General features: G+C 35.9%; 3 protein-coding genes across 7 annotated transcripts; 2 read left to right on the top strand and 1 right to left on the bottom strand.

Annotated features, from left to right (window-relative positions):
• The first annotated feature begins 8,862 nt into the window (after positions 1 to 8,862).
• LOC107270980 (vitamin K-dependent gamma-carboxylase) lies at positions 8,863 to 15,159 on the top strand. 4 transcript variants are annotated; one of them, XR_003060715.1, is made up of 11 exons: positions 8,863 to 9,208; positions 9,755 to 10,053; positions 10,867 to 11,188; positions 11,265 to 11,447; positions 11,557 to 11,720; positions 11,802 to 12,229; positions 12,302 to 12,502; positions 12,682 to 12,929; positions 13,019 to 13,333; positions 14,210 to 14,434; positions 14,541 to 15,159. XR_003060715.1 is itself a non-coding variant. In XM_015746501.2 (11 exons), exons 3-11 carry the CDS (start codon positions 9,801 to 9,803, stop codon positions 13,559 to 13,561), a joined length of 2,274 nt encoding a protein of 757 aa, XP_015601987.1. In that variant the 5' UTR covers positions 8,865 to 9,208; positions 9,556 to 9,653; positions 9,755 to 9,800; the 3' UTR covers positions 13,562 to 13,824. The 4 variants fall into 4 exon arrangements, 3 of the variants coding, with proteins under 3 accessions (XP_024943980.1, XP_015601987.1, XP_015601986.1); XM_015746501.2 differs by lacking the exons at positions 14,210 to 14,434; positions 14,541 to 15,159 and adding exons at positions 9,556 to 9,653; positions 13,402 to 13,824 and having other exon boundaries at positions 8,865 to 9,208; XM_025088212.1 differs by having other exon boundaries at positions 14,210 to 15,159.
• Positions 15,160 to 15,279: 120 nt separating this feature from the next.
• Positions 15,280 to 16,410, top strand: LOC107270965 (deoxynucleotidyltransferase terminal-interacting protein 2). 2 transcript variants are annotated; one of them, XM_015746471.2, is made up of 2 exons: positions 15,280 to 15,447; positions 15,556 to 16,410. In XM_015746471.2, exons 1-2 carry the CDS (start codon positions 15,354 to 15,356, stop codon positions 16,215 to 16,217), a joined length of 756 nt encoding a protein of 251 aa, XP_015601957.1. In that variant the 5' UTR covers positions 15,280 to 15,353; the 3' UTR covers positions 16,218 to 16,410. The 2 variants fall into 2 exon arrangements, with proteins under 2 accessions (XP_015601957.1, XP_024943984.1); XM_025088216.1 differs by having other exon boundaries at positions 15,286 to 15,484.
• Positions 16,411 to 17,482: 1,072 nt separating this feature from the next.
• On the bottom strand, positions 17,483 to 19,016 carry LOC107270966 (estradiol 17-beta-dehydrogenase 8). The gene is made up of 4 exons (XM_025088217.1): positions 18,749 to 19,016; positions 18,539 to 18,655; positions 17,961 to 18,336; positions 17,483 to 17,887 (listed from the first exon to the last, which is right to left on the bottom strand). The coding sequence occupies exons 1-4, from the start codon at positions 18,786 to 18,788 to the stop codon at positions 17,671 to 17,673; spliced, it is 750 nt and encodes a 249-aa protein (XP_024943985.1). The 5' UTR covers positions 18,789 to 19,016; the 3' UTR covers positions 17,483 to 17,670.
• Positions 19,017 to 19,287: the final 271 nt, after the last annotated feature.

Raw genomic sequence — 19,287 nt, forward strand, 5'->3', positions numbered from 1 at the left:
TTGACACCATTATCAATCTTTTATTTTAAATACCCTATGACATCCTACTCATCACTGACATGTGCACGTGCGCGCACAGGAGAAAGATGAAAAAAAAAGGTGAAAGATATAAAATAAGCAAGAGTGTGAACATTGGCTGATCGCGCACGTGAACACGAAAAGAAAAGGCGACTTAACGCTTGAGACACGTGCGGCCACGTGTCGTCGCGATACGTGGAGATGGATAGTGGTTACTGACAATCAAAAAGTCCTCCGCGTTACCAATGACTAACCCATATACGTATTCCACACACGAATCCATCACCCTAAACCGTCGAGAAACTTTCCGTTAAACGATCTCGTACACGTGTCAAAGAGAAGTGGGCGTAATTGAGATATCATAGTAACTTTTGTAACGCAATAAAATCCCTAGGCTAATTCGTTGCGGTCTCGACACGTGTCCCATGCGCGTAAATACATTCAGCGAATACAAACTGTGTCTTCCCATTTATTCCCTGATATCTCATACGTAGACTGACCTAGTCCAACAATCCCTTTGCAAGACAAAGTACATCGGGGGTGCAATCAGCCGGCGAATAATCTCAATTCTTGTGAACCTCAAAAAAATTATACCGATAGCCTTGGGATATTAAAACGATCGCACGTGAAATGCCCCCGGCCATTTGTCTGGTCAATTCGATTAAAAGGCATCCCTTAAAAATAAGGTTTAGGGGTTGCACGTTTTTGCCTACAGTACAATAGCGGATGCTAAACAAATTTACAGAACCTTGCGGTAAATAAAGGAATGGAAATTATAAGGGACGAAGATTTCAAACAAATAATACAATCTAAAATAATCATACACCATCCCACTGTTTTGCTGATCATTTATTTAGGCTACTTGAAATAAATACAGAATACGATAAAAACTGGGGGATGATACCTAAAAGATGTTTAATGAACAATTATCGTTTTGTCGTAGAGGTCTGCAGTACTCTAGGGCTTTTTCATTCGAGGTACTTCAACTGTAGTTTCATTTAGGGTACTACAAAGAGATCAATTCCCCTAGGTGTACTTTTATATACATATATAGATAAAATTGAGAACTGATTAAAATCCAATCCTGATAACGAAAACGGTTAACTAATGATAAAAGTAACTATCAGTACTGAATTATATGCTAACCAAGTTCATATACATTTATATTATATTCAAGAAGGTGACTATACTAAAATCTAACCAGTTCCGTCTATAGAAAATATATACTATAATAACTAATCTATCTGATCTACTTTATACATATATAGAGTACCAGGTGAACCAATCGAACCGAGTAACGCCTTTTGACGTTAACGCCAGCCCTTCTTGCTCTCCAGCCACTGTTACAACGGTGAACACAATAACCAGATCTTAATCTAGTGCATTAGTTCCTGGTTAACGTTAGGGGAAGCTCCAATGGCGGATTATACCCGCGTTACCTTTATTCTCCATTGTTTCACTTATCTGATAGTAAAATTACTAAGAGTATAAAAACAACCCATATAAAAATCTTGATAAAAGGTGCAGCAAAGCTTGACTATATATCCAAACCATGATAGTATAGTGATTTTTTATTTTACGATAAGTCAAAAAAATATTCGACTGCTACTGTAACTAAAAATCGTGATACATTTAAAAAACAATTTTTTACGAAAAAAAAATCTCTCATGGTCCAATAAGGATCTTTTGTTCCTAGAATCTAATACTGCTCGGATCCGTCATCCCTGCATCCCTAGGGAATTCTTGGCTATTATTATATTCCCCATGTTACCCTCGTGCAGATCGTTATCTCTTTAGGATAGAGAATAGCGAAAAGGGAGAAAGAAATTTAGAGGGAGAAAAATAGTACGTGGAGGAAGAAGAAAGAGAGTGGCTGGTAACTTGAGTATTACCAGTATGGTATTAAGTATTCTGAAATTGGGAGAAAATTGGGGATTCGATCGATTTCAGATAAATGAGAGTAGAGAGAGTACCTATGTATTTTCTTATACGAAAATAATTGCTTTCTATGTTCTACCATTCATTTTCAATATAAATGTATCTAAAGTATATACGTATATCTTTTGGAATAATGAAAATTTAAGTACTGAAAGATTCCACGTGGCCAAGTTCGAATTCTCTATTGGAGGGTAAAGGTCGGCGAGCAGCCACGTGGAACATTGCAGATGTCTATCGCGGCCAGTTCGCTACTTCAGAACTAAGTGGACCGCGTTAAATATTACGTATACGGAATACGTGCTTGGTACAACGTAATACACAGACTTGGGAAGTTCCCTTTCACTATGGTACTGTACGTACTATGAGTAAAACAGTTGCCGATCACGATAAAATAATGCTGTACCGTAAAAAGGAGCACGCCCTATTGACCTTCTATACGCTAAAGCCTATAGGGGCATGAGAAGATGAGGGATCCTGAAGATATTAAGAAGAAAAAAAAACAATATAGAGTAACCGTTTATCGATATCCTTTTCTGCAAATTGATAGAATAGAAAAACTATAGCAACGTATTCTCAAGCCCCCTAGACTTCGGTGCTATATTATTTCTAATAAGATTTTCCAATAGATTTCCAATAAAAAAGAATTTAGAAATTTTTTAAAGGGGTATACGATTACAAATAGATACAAATGTATACTGTTTCCATAACTGTACATGTCAATTTTACAGTAAACATTATACATACTTATTAACAATGACGAGGACGTAAATTGTCACATTAAAGAAACTCATTCTATTAGCCCTATGAATTCCCTAGAATCCCCCAGAAAACGAACTCTCCCAATACAAGATACGTCAGTGTAAGTAATAGTGTTTGGAAAGCCCAAGGGATGTAAGACCGTATAAAGGGAAGGTAGGAATATAATAAAAATTGAGTGCAGCTTACAAGAGAACCCTACGATAAAAATTGGGACATTTTCCTCTAAAAAAAAAAAATATACAAAAAGAATATCCTACACCCCTCACTACCCGTTTTACTGGCTTCTTCTCGTAACTCCTGTTACATCAGAGGCACCCCGGTTCCTTTTCCAAAAGCCCTGTGACAGTTTTCTACCCTATATTCACTTTTTCCGTTTTTTATCCCACTCTGTGTTGTCCTTACACTGTGGGGTAGGTACCTGCCCCATTCGAATCCTCCCTCGACGCCACACGGGACGTCTTTACGCTCGGACGCCCCTGGAGAATGAAACGCCCTATAGAACGCACGTATGAATCTAAGTTCGTATACGCACATATACGCTCGCCTAATCTCATCCAAGATTATCAACACGAGTGAAGTCGAACGCTAACTAGATCGTAATGCGACGCACGTTATATACGACATTAAATGTACCAGCTGACTATGTATGTACGACCAGTAGAGCGAATGAGCGTAACTTACTATATAGTATATACTGATTCGTACCAAAATGTATAGATACATAGATGATGGAATAATAAATTTAAAAAATTTTTAAATAAGATAAGACACAATTTGAAAAAATTATATTATATGTATTCAAAAGTACCAATGGATTTAACAAATGTTTAATTATTATATAATTTAATTTTCAGCACCGTGCGTAGGCAACCATTGTGTTCACAGCTGCGGGAACAAATCCGTTGGAAGGTAATAGCACGCGATTAAAGTCAAATTTCTGGAAGACTGCTCTTGATACGTGCCAAAGTAATAGTGAATATTGATCAGGTGCTTTGCGCTATGGAGTGCACGTAATTATGAATTGGAAATGCCTTTCCAATGAAACAGATAAATCTGTTAACGTTATGAGACATCGCGAGCTGTTAAAAATGACATAAAATTAAAATGAAATTCAAATTATTCTTTCGGTTCTACGTATTGTGAAAAGTGTAGTTAATGGACGCGCAAATAATATTACTCACCCAGCAAACACAATGTTAATTGTAACATTCGTTATATTTAACAATATAAAATTCATACGTGTCTTACAAACTATATGAAGTACTTTTTTGTTTTAATTTAAACCTCGTACATATGTAAAATATATATGCACGGCTAAGTTTTTCGTGTTTTACCGTTGGTAAAGAAATTTTTTCATTTTCATTCGTTCAAATATCAAGCGAAGACATTTTTTTTAAATCAAAATTGGAGCGAGGTCCACGTATTAAAAATCAAATTTCATCCTGGGATTTTCCTACTTGACCCTTTGAAATATCGTTTTAGACTCGGTTACGCTTTCAACATGGCGACTAGGTGAGATGAAGGGTCTCGTATGTATAGTGCAGGATTACACGTCGATTACGCGGCTTAATTTTAAACTCGCACCGGCGCAACCCTTTGTGGGCCCAGTCTATGGTTTTACAATCAGTCAGCCGTGCTGTGACATGCTCAAGGGGTTAGAATGTGGGACGGCCGATTGGCTGTGGTCCTTTTTTTTTTACAAAAGCGGATTACCATCTCTTTTTCATTTTCATTTTCGATTTCTACGTTTCTCTCTCTCTCTAGGCAACCCTCTCTTATTGGCACGCGTATAGGTACTATTAGTTTCCTTACGATTAAACCAACTCAGAGTATACTGGGGATGATTATGAACTATCATTATCAATGATTGATGATCGACTCTCAATTGATTTTCCCAGTGTTCTGTGTACGTGTACACATAAATGGCGAACGGGGAAAAAATTCAAAAAAAACTTTCACCCCTTCTGCACATCTCGGTTTCACGGATTTTTCATTTTACACCACCTCCCCCTCTCCAGCTACAAAGCACCCCTTTACGATACAAAAATTTGGCGCGTCACTGTTTACACCGCAAGACAAAAAATGCCCGACAGCCCCTTATTTGAGGAATGACAAAAAGAGGGTATTCCCGAAAACTATCTACTTCATCACAGACATAAACTTCAACGTTATTTTTACAGCATATAGAAATCGTCCCCGAATGACGGCCAAGAATAAGTAATCAGAGTTCGTAGGTAAAATTTAAAAAAATATTGTCAATTACATTTTTTTTTAAACCTCACTCGTAAGCAAGATTTTAAAAACTATACTTATGGAACCGGCAATAATACCAACGTAACAGAAAATTACATAGTGAGTACCTAAGGTGGTACTTACAGCGTACTTAGAGGAGCCCCGATACTGGTTGCGCCTATTTCCATCCCTATCGGGCGAGCGACCCCAATCCAAAGGTGCCCCCAGCTTTCTTTTTTCTCCATTTTGCTATGAATGATGATGTATGGATGTTGGCTGGGTGCTAGGGGCTCGCTAAAGGGTTCCATTGTTGTAGCATCCCCCCAACGTACGAAACAACCCTCTCACCCCTCACTGGACCTCTCTCACACATTCGCATGCATTCATACACAAAAACACATAAGGACAAGCACAAACGTATCTAAGGGTCGAAGGAGAGCCGCTCACGTGAAATATTACCAGCGAGTAACAAACTGCACCCTGCACCCTGTATATACTGTTAATTTTATGCCCGATTTTTTAACCCACTCCAGCCTAACCCACCACGCCGCCCTTATTTCTGGTCCTCCTTGCCACCCTTCCTAGTGCACACCTTCCGACTTGGACGCAATGCCCTTTGACCCCTTCCCGGAATGAGCTAAGGGTGCAAACCCTCAGACTCGACTATAACTTTTTTTTTCAATTAATACCCTAAAAAATATTCCAAGCTGTAGTAATTAATTTTTAATCCAAATTTTTACATTGGACAAGAATGAAAACGTGAAATGACGTAAGAACGCAGAGGATCCCAGTAAAAGAACAAAGAGCATGACGTGTTCACGTATAGAAACAAAAAGAAGAAAAAAATATGCAAAGTAAAGATTAGAAGGGTTTGCCCCTACTTTGAATACGTAGAAAGGAATGCAGTCTGCTGCTGCTGCTAGGCAAATTCGTAATTCGATCGTATATCGAAGTAGAGATAGATGACATAGGTAGACACGTGTATACAGGGTGTTCAAAAAATTATTCACCTACGGATAACTGATGATAGTATGCCAAGTATGTTTAAACGGACACCCTGTATTTATATGGAAAAAGGGCTAGGGACTGGTACAGGATAAGTTCGGCGAAACGGTACAATGATGTATCAACCCTTAAATTCCGCGAGAACAAAGGGGTAACCGCAATTAATAGGGTCTGAAATCGGACACCACCTCCAGGACGTAGCCTGCAATTATGGGGACCTAGCCATAGTCACCCGTTGGACATAGGGCCCCGTGATGGGCATCATCGTAATATGCAAATCCGATCGGACACGGTTTTAGAAATTCGCCACGGCCCTTCTCTGATCTCAACAAAGCATGACTCTGCGAACAATAGGAAATAATAAACCGTGATAAATAGCCAAGCAAATACACGACAATCGAGTATATATCCCTAGGCCCTATAGGGAGCATAGGGATGCCTGGACCTTCCTTATACCAGGTGTACCCACATATTCCCGTGCATATGTACATAGGTACGTAATAGAGGCAGATAGAAACATGTCCCGTGTGTAAATGTCTGTGCGTGATATTTCGATTCGAGGATAAATAAAATGTGCAAATAGTAAATAAGGTAGGATGAAAAGCGAAAGAGTGGAGGGAGAGGGAGGATAAATTTTTGAAAAATATGGGGTGCATTGATAAGCCCTCGTGATTGGTCGAACTCGGCTTCGTATGCATGTTTACATGCATGTGGGATGGTGTAAGTGCGTGCGTCTATTTATTCGCTCTTAATTTGTCAGCCTCGGGGTTATTGGCTTGACGTGTAAATAAAGGGTGGTTTTTGGTATACGTTCAAAAATCCTATTTTAATTCATCATTCTCGAGAATTGCACTAGGAGAATGAACGACAATCACGTGAAGCTTTAATTGGATTATGAGATTTGACTGTTTTAAATAATTTTGAAAATTAATCGATGTACGCATTACAAATTTTCTATATTTGTACCCTGTTGCTCGAGGGTCGTTAGCCCTTAATAAAAAGAACGAGAAATGGTCCGCGGGGACAGATTGAAGGGCGTGCAAATAATAAATCAGTCTTTTGTCTTAACAACCCTACCCCAGTGGAGGAAATAAGAAAAGAATATACGTAGGTAGTGGGGAATGAACAAAAAATACAATAAAACCCAGTGAAAACGACCATTGGGAATCTCGCGAGAAGTGACGCGTTCAGTAATTAATAATAGTACAGCAAAAAAGTACATCTGCTATACTAAAAGGCTATATACAAAAAAAGAAAAAAAAGAAAGGTTAAAAAATGTATAATTAACATAAAAACACAACATACTCAAATCAATGACAAATTTTACGAGCATCTCTAGTAGCGGTACAAAAATATATTTAAAAAGCTTAAACTTTTTTGAATTATGTAATTAATTCAAAAATCCTATTTTTTCTCATCCTTTCTATTACACAAGCATTTAATTCTCCCTAGATAAGGTATCTTCCTTCTAAAGCCTAATTCTCCTCCTCCGTCCGCCAGTTACGTACCCTTTACCACCAGGGACTTTTAAAGTATTAAAGGCACACTTAATCGTTCAGCGAGGGAGATGGGAAGTGAAAGTGGCGAAGAGAGAGAAAGATGGTCATTCCATATCCTTGAAGCGTCGCATAGGAGTCGTGGATTTAATAATCACGTTGACGGACCCTTCATGCGATACAAGGGGTTAAGGAGTGCGTCCTATTGGAAATGATTCGAATTAATGACTCGGCGGACGAGCCGAGAGACACACAGCGACATAGGAGCGGATAAACGAGGAACTACGAATGATCCCTAAGGAGTTCACACATGTACGCACAATCTATGGCTCTAACGACTATCTATTCCAGTACGTACATTGCTCTTGGCAAGGGATGAAGAGATGAGGGACCATGCCTCGTCCAATTACTATACGACGATGTTAAGCACACGCTAATTCCAAAAGTCTTCGTTACTACCCATTTAGGAATTTTCAAAAAAAAATTAGGACACTTGAAACTCAAAAAAAAATTTTACTACACATTCGTGTCTTTGGGCTGATCAATATAAATAATTTTTATAACGCTGCACCAGACGTCATACAAAAACAAAGGACGGACTATGTCTATGAGGCATTGACTACGAGAATTGCCAGTCGTAATTCATTAGAGAATCTTTGACCTTTGACGTTAACGTCTTCGAGATAGACGTTTCTACTTCTTCTATCTTCTAATATATATATAACGTATAAACTCCCATGGACCTAATGAAAAGATACGTGCGTGTTGTAAACCAATGACGCTATATACTCTTCTCCCTCCATTTTCTTTAGATCGTTCATCACTACTCACTTGTATCACTTGACTATTTCATATAGATATATATATATGCCTATATATTTGTCGGCTCTCAGTATGCATATGAGGTACACGCGTCAGACCGAGTCTATGCAATTACGATTAAGATTCATTGTAAGAAATATTGTAGGTACTATTGTTGCTATGTAAAGGCAGAGAATTATTTTCAACTGAATACACAAGTAGGAGTGTGTAATAACAACTAAAGCACTTTTGTGACTAATATAATTATTTAAAAATAAAGTCAAAAATTGATTAAATAATTTTATTGGTAAATTTTTCACTGATTTCATTCGCATACTATGCTTCTTTTATATATAATTTTGAAGTTGTTATTTGAAAAAAAAATAAATTTATAAAAGTCCAAAATTTTACTCTGACGTAAATATAAGTACAGGACATCACACGTGTCCTCGGATTTATCTTGGAGTTGAGTCAATAAATGAAATGCGATATGATGAAGTAAGAGAAAAAAAATTGAAAGGCAAAGTGTAAATGATAGAAGTCTATCAGTGCAAAGGTGATAAATATAATTGCGCTGGCGCGGGTCAATACTCAACTACCGCCATAGTCATAGCCGCTACTACTACGTTGCTTGGCGACGGCTTCGGAGAAGACTCTCTGTTTCTCTCTCTTTCTCTTCCTCTATCTCACTCTCTCTTTCTCTTTCTCTTCCTCTATCTCACTCTCTTACTCGATTTCTTTCTCTCTCTCTCTCTCTCTCTCTCTCTCTCTCTCTCTCTCTCTGTCTGTCTCTCACTCTCATCTCGGACTGCGAGACTTCGTTGCTTCAGGGCTCTTACACTCCGTCTCGGCATCCCAGATCATCGTCGACCTTCCCTACGTCTACCCGCCACTACCAGTCTTCGTTTGGTGATTCTGACGGCACGTGTTGATTTAAATTCAAGAAATATCAATATTCGGTAAGGATTTATTAAGTGATTTACCAAAAGGGATATATTAATTACCATTAATTTTGAATTTATTTTTGATTTGATATTTGAATAAGAAACTTGTTTGATTTTACATAGTGGGGAAATATTTTTTAATTAGTTTTATTCCTTTGGTTGGTACTAGTGAATTTTTGAAATTACGTAATAAATAGGTAATTAGATTAGATAGTTTATTTTGTAAGCGAAGCTTGCTTTCGTTTGTATTGTAATTGTTATCGCGACGAATTTGCTATGACAGTTCGCAGATTTGCAAATTCCTTAGGCAATTTAACAATGATCGAATTTGCCGCGCGTTAAACCTATTTCATATTCAAAAGCACTTTCGTATGCATCGACCATTATTCTCACCAATCATCGTGAATTAGCTGCGATTTCCTACGTGCGGAACACGCCCAGCCTTGTACTCCTTGACAATGTATGTAGGAATTGTTATAAGGACTTTCAGTAATAAATAAATCTACCATTGGCGGATGAAAAAGAATCTGTGATAAAAATAGTTTTTTTTATATTTTTCAGCAAAAACTCATACCGAGAAACAAGCGATTCAAGGCGCATAGAGAATATGCGGCGAAGAGCAAGAAATTCCCAAAAAACAGAGGAATGCAAAATAGAAGAAAAATCCTGCCATATGAATCAGGAAGAATCAAAAATATATTCCTGGCGTGAATCTCTACCTGATAAGAAAACACTGTTTGACAATTTTGAAAAAATCAGTGGCTTCTCAATCGACAATTTTACCAGTTACGAAAATTTCGTACGTCTACTATACAGACCTACGGATCCCGCAAGTTTAGGTGTAGCCCGAGCTCTTTTCGGTGAGTTGAAAAATATATTTACCGTTAGAAAAAAATCTTTTTACTTTTAATCCCACCCAAAAGTAGTGTCTGATATATTTAGAAAATATTGCGGAAAAAATTCACAGCCTCCATTATTTACAACGAGAACTTAGAATCCATACGGTATATTTTCGAGATACATCACATATGTCCGTCATAGGTAACACACTGTAGCTAAGATATCTATGGCAAGGATCGCCCATCGTGTTAACAGCCTTCATGAGAGCCGCCCTATTTAAGTCGGCTTTTAAAAAACCATACTGTACAAAGTCGCCGCAATCTTCCTTCAAGATATACTCGACCACGTACCAAGGATACTAGTAACACTTATGTGTATCAAGATTCCACATAACTGCTGCAAGTGTCTATATTTTGAAAAAAAAAAATATTCAAAATTGAGTCACTGTCAACCAATACCGTCGTGTGTGATCTGAAGATAACTTATTTTTGAAAATTAAATGAGCTTCGTAATAATTATTACGAATGCAGCAGTACCGAACTGTGTATCATATGTATTACGTAACGAGTGCACTGGTCTAGTCTAAACAGCAGTTAACGAACACGCAATGTAAATTCATATGAACCTAATGAAAATGATATCCCCATGTATCAAAGAAATATTCAACACAGATATCAGGCACGTGTAATTATAAACGCGATACGAGATATAAAGAATTTCAGTACACCAGTGATAAATGACAAAAATTTGTTGCTAATAATTTACTTTAGTTTCTCGCTGCCCGTATATATATTTGATCTCTCGTATTTTTAATATAATTATTTTTTAATAAGGTCTATGTATGGTACTGGACGTTGTCGAAGAACGTGGATTGGCAGATATTGATATTAAATGGGGAGATCCATACACCTGTCATTTCCCTTTGATCCATGGTATGAAACCGCCATCTTTGCCATGGATGATAGTAATCTATACCATAATGTGGATGGGCGCCTTTGGGATTATGCTTGGTTTCTGCTTCAAATTGGCATGTGCTTGCTTTGTCATTCCTTATTGGTACATATTTTTATTGGATAAAGGTTACTGGAACAATCACAGTTACCTGTATGGCATAGTATCTCTATTATTTTGGAGCACAAACGCTAATAGATATTTGTAAGTATATATTTTGAGAAATGAATCTGAAGAAATTTTTCGAATAAGAATATAACTATATTCTTTATATTCGCAGCTCCATAGATTCATTGTTGACACAAGCACAAGATTCCAGAGTGCCACTTTGGAATTATTTTATTTTGAACTTTCAATTTTTTGCTTTGTACTTTCTTGCCGGTCTTAAGAAATCTGGTCGAGAATGGCTTGATGGATTTTCCATGACGAATTTGTCCACGCACTGGGTCTTTGATCCTTTTAAGTAAGTATTAAAGATTCTTGTTATTATTTTCATATAAAATTTATACTGTTCATTAGGAATATCCTATACCATCCACCTGGTGACGTCTTCTTATAATTGTGCACTTTAGGCTATTTCTAACTACCGAGCAAACAGACTTTCTAATAGTTCATTGGTTCGGCTATATATTTGATCTAACCGTGGGATTTTGGATGCTCTTAGATCGCACGCGTATACCGGCAATGATATTTTGCACGGCATTTCATCTCATGAACTCCAGACTCTTCAGTATTGGTAAATATTTTTGCGGTGTCCTTAAACATAAAAAAATGACGTCATTAATCATTAACCAACTCACCGTTATCTTTGTTTCAGGAATGTTTCCGTACGTCTGTCTGGCTACTATGCCTCTCTTCTGTCACACAGACTGGCCTAGGAAAATTTTTTCGTATTTCTCAAGAAATTCCACTTGTTCGTCAGATTACGAAAATCTAGAAACTGCATCAGAAACTTCTGAAGATACTGAAATTACTAAAGAGTGTATAAAACAGGAAAAGAGTATCTCTGAGAACTTTATAAAAACAACAGAAAATAATGATACCCTAAAAAAACATCAGAAAAATTACGAAAATACGACCGATGAGAATTGCCAAAAAAATCAGCAATCGGAACAAACTCAAAATCCTACATCCAAACAAAGCGAAAAACCGCCAGTGAATATAAAACAAAAATTTGTCGTAGCCTTATTACTGTGTCATGTCGTCCTGCAGTTCTTTTTACCATATTCGCATTTCATTACCAAGGTAACGATAACCTGTTGACAATAATTAAAAGATTATTAAACGAAATATCAATCCTATTCGTTGTTTAATCAGGGATATAATAACTGGGTACCTGGTCTCTATGGCTACTCCTGGGATATGATGGTACACAATTGGGATACGATTTTAGTTGTAGTAAAAGTCCATGATAATCAGAACAATAAAGATTATTTCATGGATCCACAAGCATGGGTCCAAGGTGATCGTTGGACTAAGCATGGCGACATGGTGAGACAGTATGCAAACTGCTTGAAGGTCAGTAGATATTAAAATATAAAGAATAGGATTAAACAGGTGTATAAAAGAGAAGAGCAGTTATCGTTGTAATGATGACGTATATAATTAATTTTAAAAATTGGTGACACACAAAATCAAAAAATTATTTAAATATTGTATGAAACAGTATTGCGACCTCTTTGATGCATCCCTAACAGGAAAATCTTATGCGACAAAAACGTCGCGCAGAAAGACCCAGCATCTCGGACGGCAAGGCCTTCGTTAATAATCATTGGCCAAAAATGTCCAACAACTTAAGTATCTACATAGACGTATGGTGTTCGCTGAACGGCCGATTTCAGCAACGTATGTTCAATCCCAAAGTCGATTTATTGACCACTCATTGGCATCCTTTAGAGCCGGTCTCATATCTGATGCCATTATTAACACAATTTAGTTCATATAGGTAAGAGAAGAAGCTAACGGCAAAAAAATGTTCTCTATAGATATCGCATTGTTAATATGCAAGAAATATTACGAAGTTTTATTTTTTAGATACAAACTATACGAAATTCAACGCCACGTATATACCTGGTCGAATTATACAGACGTACTGTTCGTGGCGGATTATCCAGGAATGCATTTGGATAATTTCATTAGCGAAGACCTGTCTAATGTGACACTGACAGTTTTAGAAGGTGAAATTATGTATACAGAAGAAGACTGGGATCATGGTACAGCTGTAGGAAAAGACGGTGCAATTTCTATAGTTGCTGGAAAATTTCACAAAATAGAAACAATCAGCCCTTATCCAGCTTGCTATATGTATACCTATAGTAATCGTACCAGACAGCAATTGGAATCAAAGGGGTTAGTAAGATAATGAAAAATATGGTATAGTTAGTTGCAATTTTAATTGATTTGATTTTTTCTTGCAGTGTGCAAGTGACTGAATTAAAATCACGTGATAGCTTGGCTCTGATAAAGGAAATTAAATATCGTGTCAATGCACTATATCGTGCACTTGGTCACATAGCGAATGCATTTTTCTATCTTGTATACGATGTACCTATGGTAGGAAGGATTGTCCTTCGTTAATAATCTCCTATAGTATTTTTAATACGGGCTGTCAACTGTTAATTCAAGTTTCCAAATTATATTATATATTAAACAATGACTCGTGTTGATATAAAGAATGTATATTATATATAGACGGATTATATATTTTCGATAAGTTTCATCAGTATGAAACGCGACCAAGATAACACGTGGCCAGTACAAATGAGAAGCGTTATACTACTGTATATTGTGAATGGATGAATTAAGAGTGTATATAATAATATATATATTTTAAAAGAGAATAACGTATAATAGCATTCCAAAAATTTGTGTATCTTGATTTTTTCACAAGTTTACCTATTTTTTGGTATAAATTGTATTGATAGTAAAACAAAATTAATAAAGATTCAATCACTTTAGCACGTTTTTTTGCTATTGTGATACGAAATCTAAGATGACACAATTTATTATCAATGCCCGAGTAAAAATTTGAAGGTGTACAACAGGTTGACAACCGGTCAAAATCGAGTGTTACGAGCCTGTTGTACGCCTCCTATTTCACAAACGGGACTATTGTACGCATGTTGTATGCCTTCAAATTTTTACCCGGGTGTATGCAATTCTACCATGATGATTAATGATTTGCGGAAATATTGTTTTTCCTTCTAAAAAATATTCTAATGACAGTTATCATATGAAATCTTGGCAATTAATGGACTAAAAAATTATTGACAACTGAAATGGGTCAATGTTTTTATCGCTCCAAGAGACGTCGGGAATTGCGCAAAACCTGGCAGGATTTCTGAAAAATTCAGCTCTAATAAGCTGCTACTCTTTTTTCTTAATTTTGGGTTACCACGGATAATTATCTGCAACGACAACGATCATCATTATTTCCATGAGATATGTCAGGTAAATAAAAGTTCATTTCAAGGATTTGTTAGATATAGGCATTCGTACAGTTTCCTAGTTTAACATTTTATAGTTATGTACATGTGGTGTTTTGTAACTATTTTAGCCTTTAGTAGGAGATTCTATCATGGACCCTATGTTACAGCCCTTCATGTTTCTAGGGAGATAGTTTGTCTATTGATTTTTTAAACGTAAAAAAAAGCTTTTTCTAGGTTTTTGGTGCACAGAAATCTGTGGACAATTTTTTAATAGAATGAATACGTTACTATGTCAACTGCGTTGGAGGCTTGATGCAAACTAATCCGGACACAACATTTCGTAAGGTCGTGAGGTGATCCAATAACTAACAGGTTGCGTATTATATGAAAACACTTTTAGTTTGTGAATCTCGTGAATGTGAATGACACAGTTAAAGCTAGAAAAATCGACTTTCTTTCCAAATCACAATGTATTTTTATTCTCACTTCTGTTCATTCCAAACTAGGAGCACATAAAACCAAACAATGACGTACCTTCAAAAAAACCGTATTACCGATGTTCGGCATATATCATATAAAACTAGCAAGTCACTCCGTGGTTCGGTGAAACCGCATAGTCTATCGCATATCCAGAGTCGTGACCTTAGAGCGACAATTTGATTCAACGACTCCAAATCCAACTAACAATACAAAATTTGATTAAATTTTTCTCCCTGTTCGTCCCTTTATTATGTTTATCTCTTTGAGAGATCAAATACCAGGTGTTGGTTATCTCATTCGCTGTTGTAGCTACGTTAAATGTTTTTAATATCGTAGCAACATCCAGATGGCGACACTATTTGCTTTTAAGTTTGAACCAGTTGGAACCGTCAATAATATATATTATTTCTAACCACAGTGGAAACGTGGTGTGTTCGATAAATAATTAAGTCTGAGTTAAAATGAATATTATATTTGATACACGGGGTCAAGCTGATCTATTAACTAAAAACAGTCTTTTGGACAGCGATGATGATCCCGAAATCGAAAGGATTGGTAATAATCTATTATATTAAAGATGTTTACTGTATATGTACGCTCAAAAAGTTAGAAGGTTATGTTATGGCAGTGCATGTCAAAAAATATATATATAATTGATTTCAGATCTAGATCCAACGAAAATTATCAAAGATGAAAAAAAGAAAACAATTAAATCCAAGCGAAGCTCTAGTAATGACATTGATCTAGATGAATTTGAAGCTGATATGGGTTGGCGTAATAAAAAGAAGAAACAGCCAAAATTTGCCACAAATGTTCGCACCATAACAAAAGACCTTACTCCAATTGACAAAGTTCTGGAAAAATCTGTAATAAAGCCAGGCTTTGAACAGTTAGAATCTGTACCTAGGTATGATGAGAGTGAGAAACGCTTACGTGCTCTAAGACGGCGAGAACGCGAGAAAACTAAAGGGAAGAAATGGTTCAATTTACCAGCAACTGAAGTTACTGAAGAGATCAAACACGATCTTGAAGTTATTCAGATGAGATCGGTCTTGGATCCCAAACACTTCTATAAGAAGAATGATATCAAGGCTCTACCTAAGTACTTCCAAATAGGCAAAGTAATCGATTCACCACTAGATTATTATAATGGACGTCTAACAAAGAAGGAGCGTAAGCGTACTATAGTCGACGAACTTATGGCTGATGCTGAATTTGCTAAGTACAATAAACGCAAGTACAAAGAGATCATCGAGGAAAAACGTAAAATGCACTATAAAGCACACAGGCATGCCAAGAAATTAAAGGGAAAGAAGAAGAAGTAAATTAGATACTATTTATGATTATCTTGTAAATATTTATTCTTACACTAAGTTTACCATTGACCATAATTCCCTGCTGTCATATATTGAGAGATTATGCATTAAAAAATATGTATAAGAATTACTGAACTCATGTAGTAAAGTTCATTTTAACCGTTTAAAGAATATTTCGAATACACTGATATCACAAAATTAATGATCTACTTCATTCCTCCTGTAATTTCAATAGAAGCACCTGCTTCTAACTGCAGAATATAACTCCTTCTTGAAGTTAGCTGTGGGGTGTTTAATTTTTTTACATAAACCTCTTCAAAAAGAAGTTGTATTCCGCAGTTTTATCATATTTATTCTAGTTTCCTTGAACAAACCTGTAACAAAAGCTAATTTTCCAGCGACAACGTTCGACATGTTGGTTATCTCTTAACGACCTACTTGTTCAACGTGCAGTAAAATCTTTTTCAGGACCTTTGTACCCGGATAATCTGTGTCGCTACTTACGTGAATCGAAAATTAAAATTTATAATCTTTAAGTCATTCCTCTCCAGAGGAAAACAGGGAGCCACGAGGGAGTTTCTTCTTTTCATAAAATAATATTCTTTAGATCACAGATAAAAATAAAACTGACATTAAAGTAATCTATAATTCACTTTAGATCTAGATCCAACAAAAATTATCAAAAATGAGTTTATCAACAAAATTATCAAAGTAATCAAGTTCAAGCAAAGATCTAATAATAACATTGACGTGGATGAGTTTGGAGCTGGTGACAAAATAAAATGAACAAATAGCTAAAATTTGCCATAAATGTTTGCACCATAACAGAAGACCTCACTCCAATTGGCAAAGTTGTGAATAAATCTGTAATAAAGCTAAGCTTGTAACAGCTACAATCTGTACCCAGGTACAAAATAAAAGAGAAAAACGTGTACATACTTTAAGATAGCAAGAAAACTAGAGGAAAAAAATGATTTAATATGCAGAAACTAAAGTAACTGTAAAGATCAAGCATGGTCTTGAAGTTATCAAGATAAGATCAGTTTTGAATCCCAAACACTTCTATGAAAAAAGACGATATCAAGGCTCTGCTTAAATACTTCCAAATTGGCAAAATAATCGATTCACCACTAGATTATTACAACGTTAAGGCCAAAGCTAAATTTGCTAAATACACTACATGCAAGTAGAAAGAAGTCATCGAAAAAACATAAAATGCCCTATATTGCACACAAGTATGTCAAGAAATTAAAGGGAAAGAAGTAAATCAGATATTATTCATGATTAACTTATAAATATTTATTTTTACACTGTATTTACCATTCACTGTGATTCCCCATTGTCCTATATCTAGATTATGCATTTAAAAAATATATATCAGGTTTATTGATCTCTTGTAATCAAGTTCATTTTAACATTTTACTAAATATTTCAAATCCACTGATCTCACAAGATTAATCATCTAGTTCATTCCTCCTGTAATTTCAATAGAAGCACCATTTATATAAGAACTTCTATCCGATGCTAAGAAAAGTACAAGCTCTGCCACTTCTTCAGGCTTTCCCAGTCTGCGCAAAGCTATTTTGTTCATAAATATTTCTTTAATTTTATCCGGAACGACATCTGTCATAGGAGTGGATATGAATCCCGGCAAAACGGTATTTACCCTCACGCCAAATCTACGTAACAAGAAAAAAAAAAACAAAAGCAAAACCATAAAAAATAGTTTAAAAGAATAAAAATAATTCGTACTTCCCAAATTCAGCAGCTGCCGTTTTTGTAATATTTTCAACGCCAGCTTTCGAAGCTCCGTAATTAACCTGACCAATATTTCCGAATTTTCCAATAATCGATCCCATATTAACAATAGAAGTGCCATTTGACTGTTTTGCCTCTATCAAAATATTAACGATTTTTTGTATTACCAAAAATGTCCCACGTAAATTGACTTGCAGTACACGATCGAAATCATTCTCATCGAGTTTCAATAAAAAATTATCCCGAGTTATACCAGCCGAATTAACTACGATCGTTGGCGGTTTTGCGAATGTATCTAGTGTCTTTTTTAATACATTATCCACACTTTGTGATGAGGAAACATCAATTTCTAATGACAAATGTCCTGTGCCTGAAACAAAACTTCATCAATATTATTAGCTATATTACATTAGTATAAAGCAGTATAAAGGACCGTGATATAAAGTAATCAAGTGGCGTTACATTACGCTACAGTTGTAACATTAATTCTTTGACTTGATAAATTCTTGACGAAATGACAAAACATATTACATCGTGGCTTTAAACTAAGGCCAGTGCAAAAGTTTTAATACCTGTTAAAGTCGACACAGTCTCCTCAGCTGTTTTTATATTTTGATCAGTTGCTATAACCTGTGCACCTTCTCTTGCTAGAACGCGACACACAGCCCTGCCTATTCCACTACCGGCACCTAATGAGCCATTCAATAATGTAAAAAAAAAAAATAATAATAGCAGTTGAATTCTTGATTATGAGAATGTTATTCTAGCTTCCTTTAACGAACCTGTAACGAAAGCTAATTTTCCAGCTACAAGGTTTGACATGTTGGCTATGTCTCAACGACTTAATTATTGAACGTGCAGCACAATCTTTTACAAGACCTTTGTACCCCGACGATCTGTATCGCCACTTATCTGAACTGGAAATAAAAATTTATAATTTTTAAGTCATTCTTCATTACGAGAAAGAGGAAGCTATGAGAAATTTTGTGAGGTTGATAAGCTTGAGACTTTACGAAGGGACAAAAAACAGAATAAGTAGTAAGGGAACGTCAAGTTCGAAATCTTTCGAGAAACGTTATTGGAAGGCATGTCTTACTAAAGATTTTGAGAGCCTATGGGTTCTATATATTACAAGATAAAGGGAATTGTGCTGTATCTTATGTAAAAAGAAAAGAAAAAAATGTATTACTCTTGTTTAAATAAAATTACATTTCTAACACTCGTATTAATATTGTGGCCAAATATAAACACCTACAAATCAATTTCTATACTTAATGTGAATAATTTCATAGATAGTCCGGTTTGTTTTAATTGATTTATG

Source organism: Cephus cinctus, unplaced genomic scaffold (genome assembly GCF_000341935.2).
Source record: "Cephus cinctus unplaced genomic scaffold, Ccin1 Ccin1_scaffold0857, whole genome shotgun sequence".
Lineage (NCBI taxonomy): Eukaryota > Metazoa > Arthropoda > Insecta > Hymenoptera > Cephidae > Cephus > Cephus cinctus.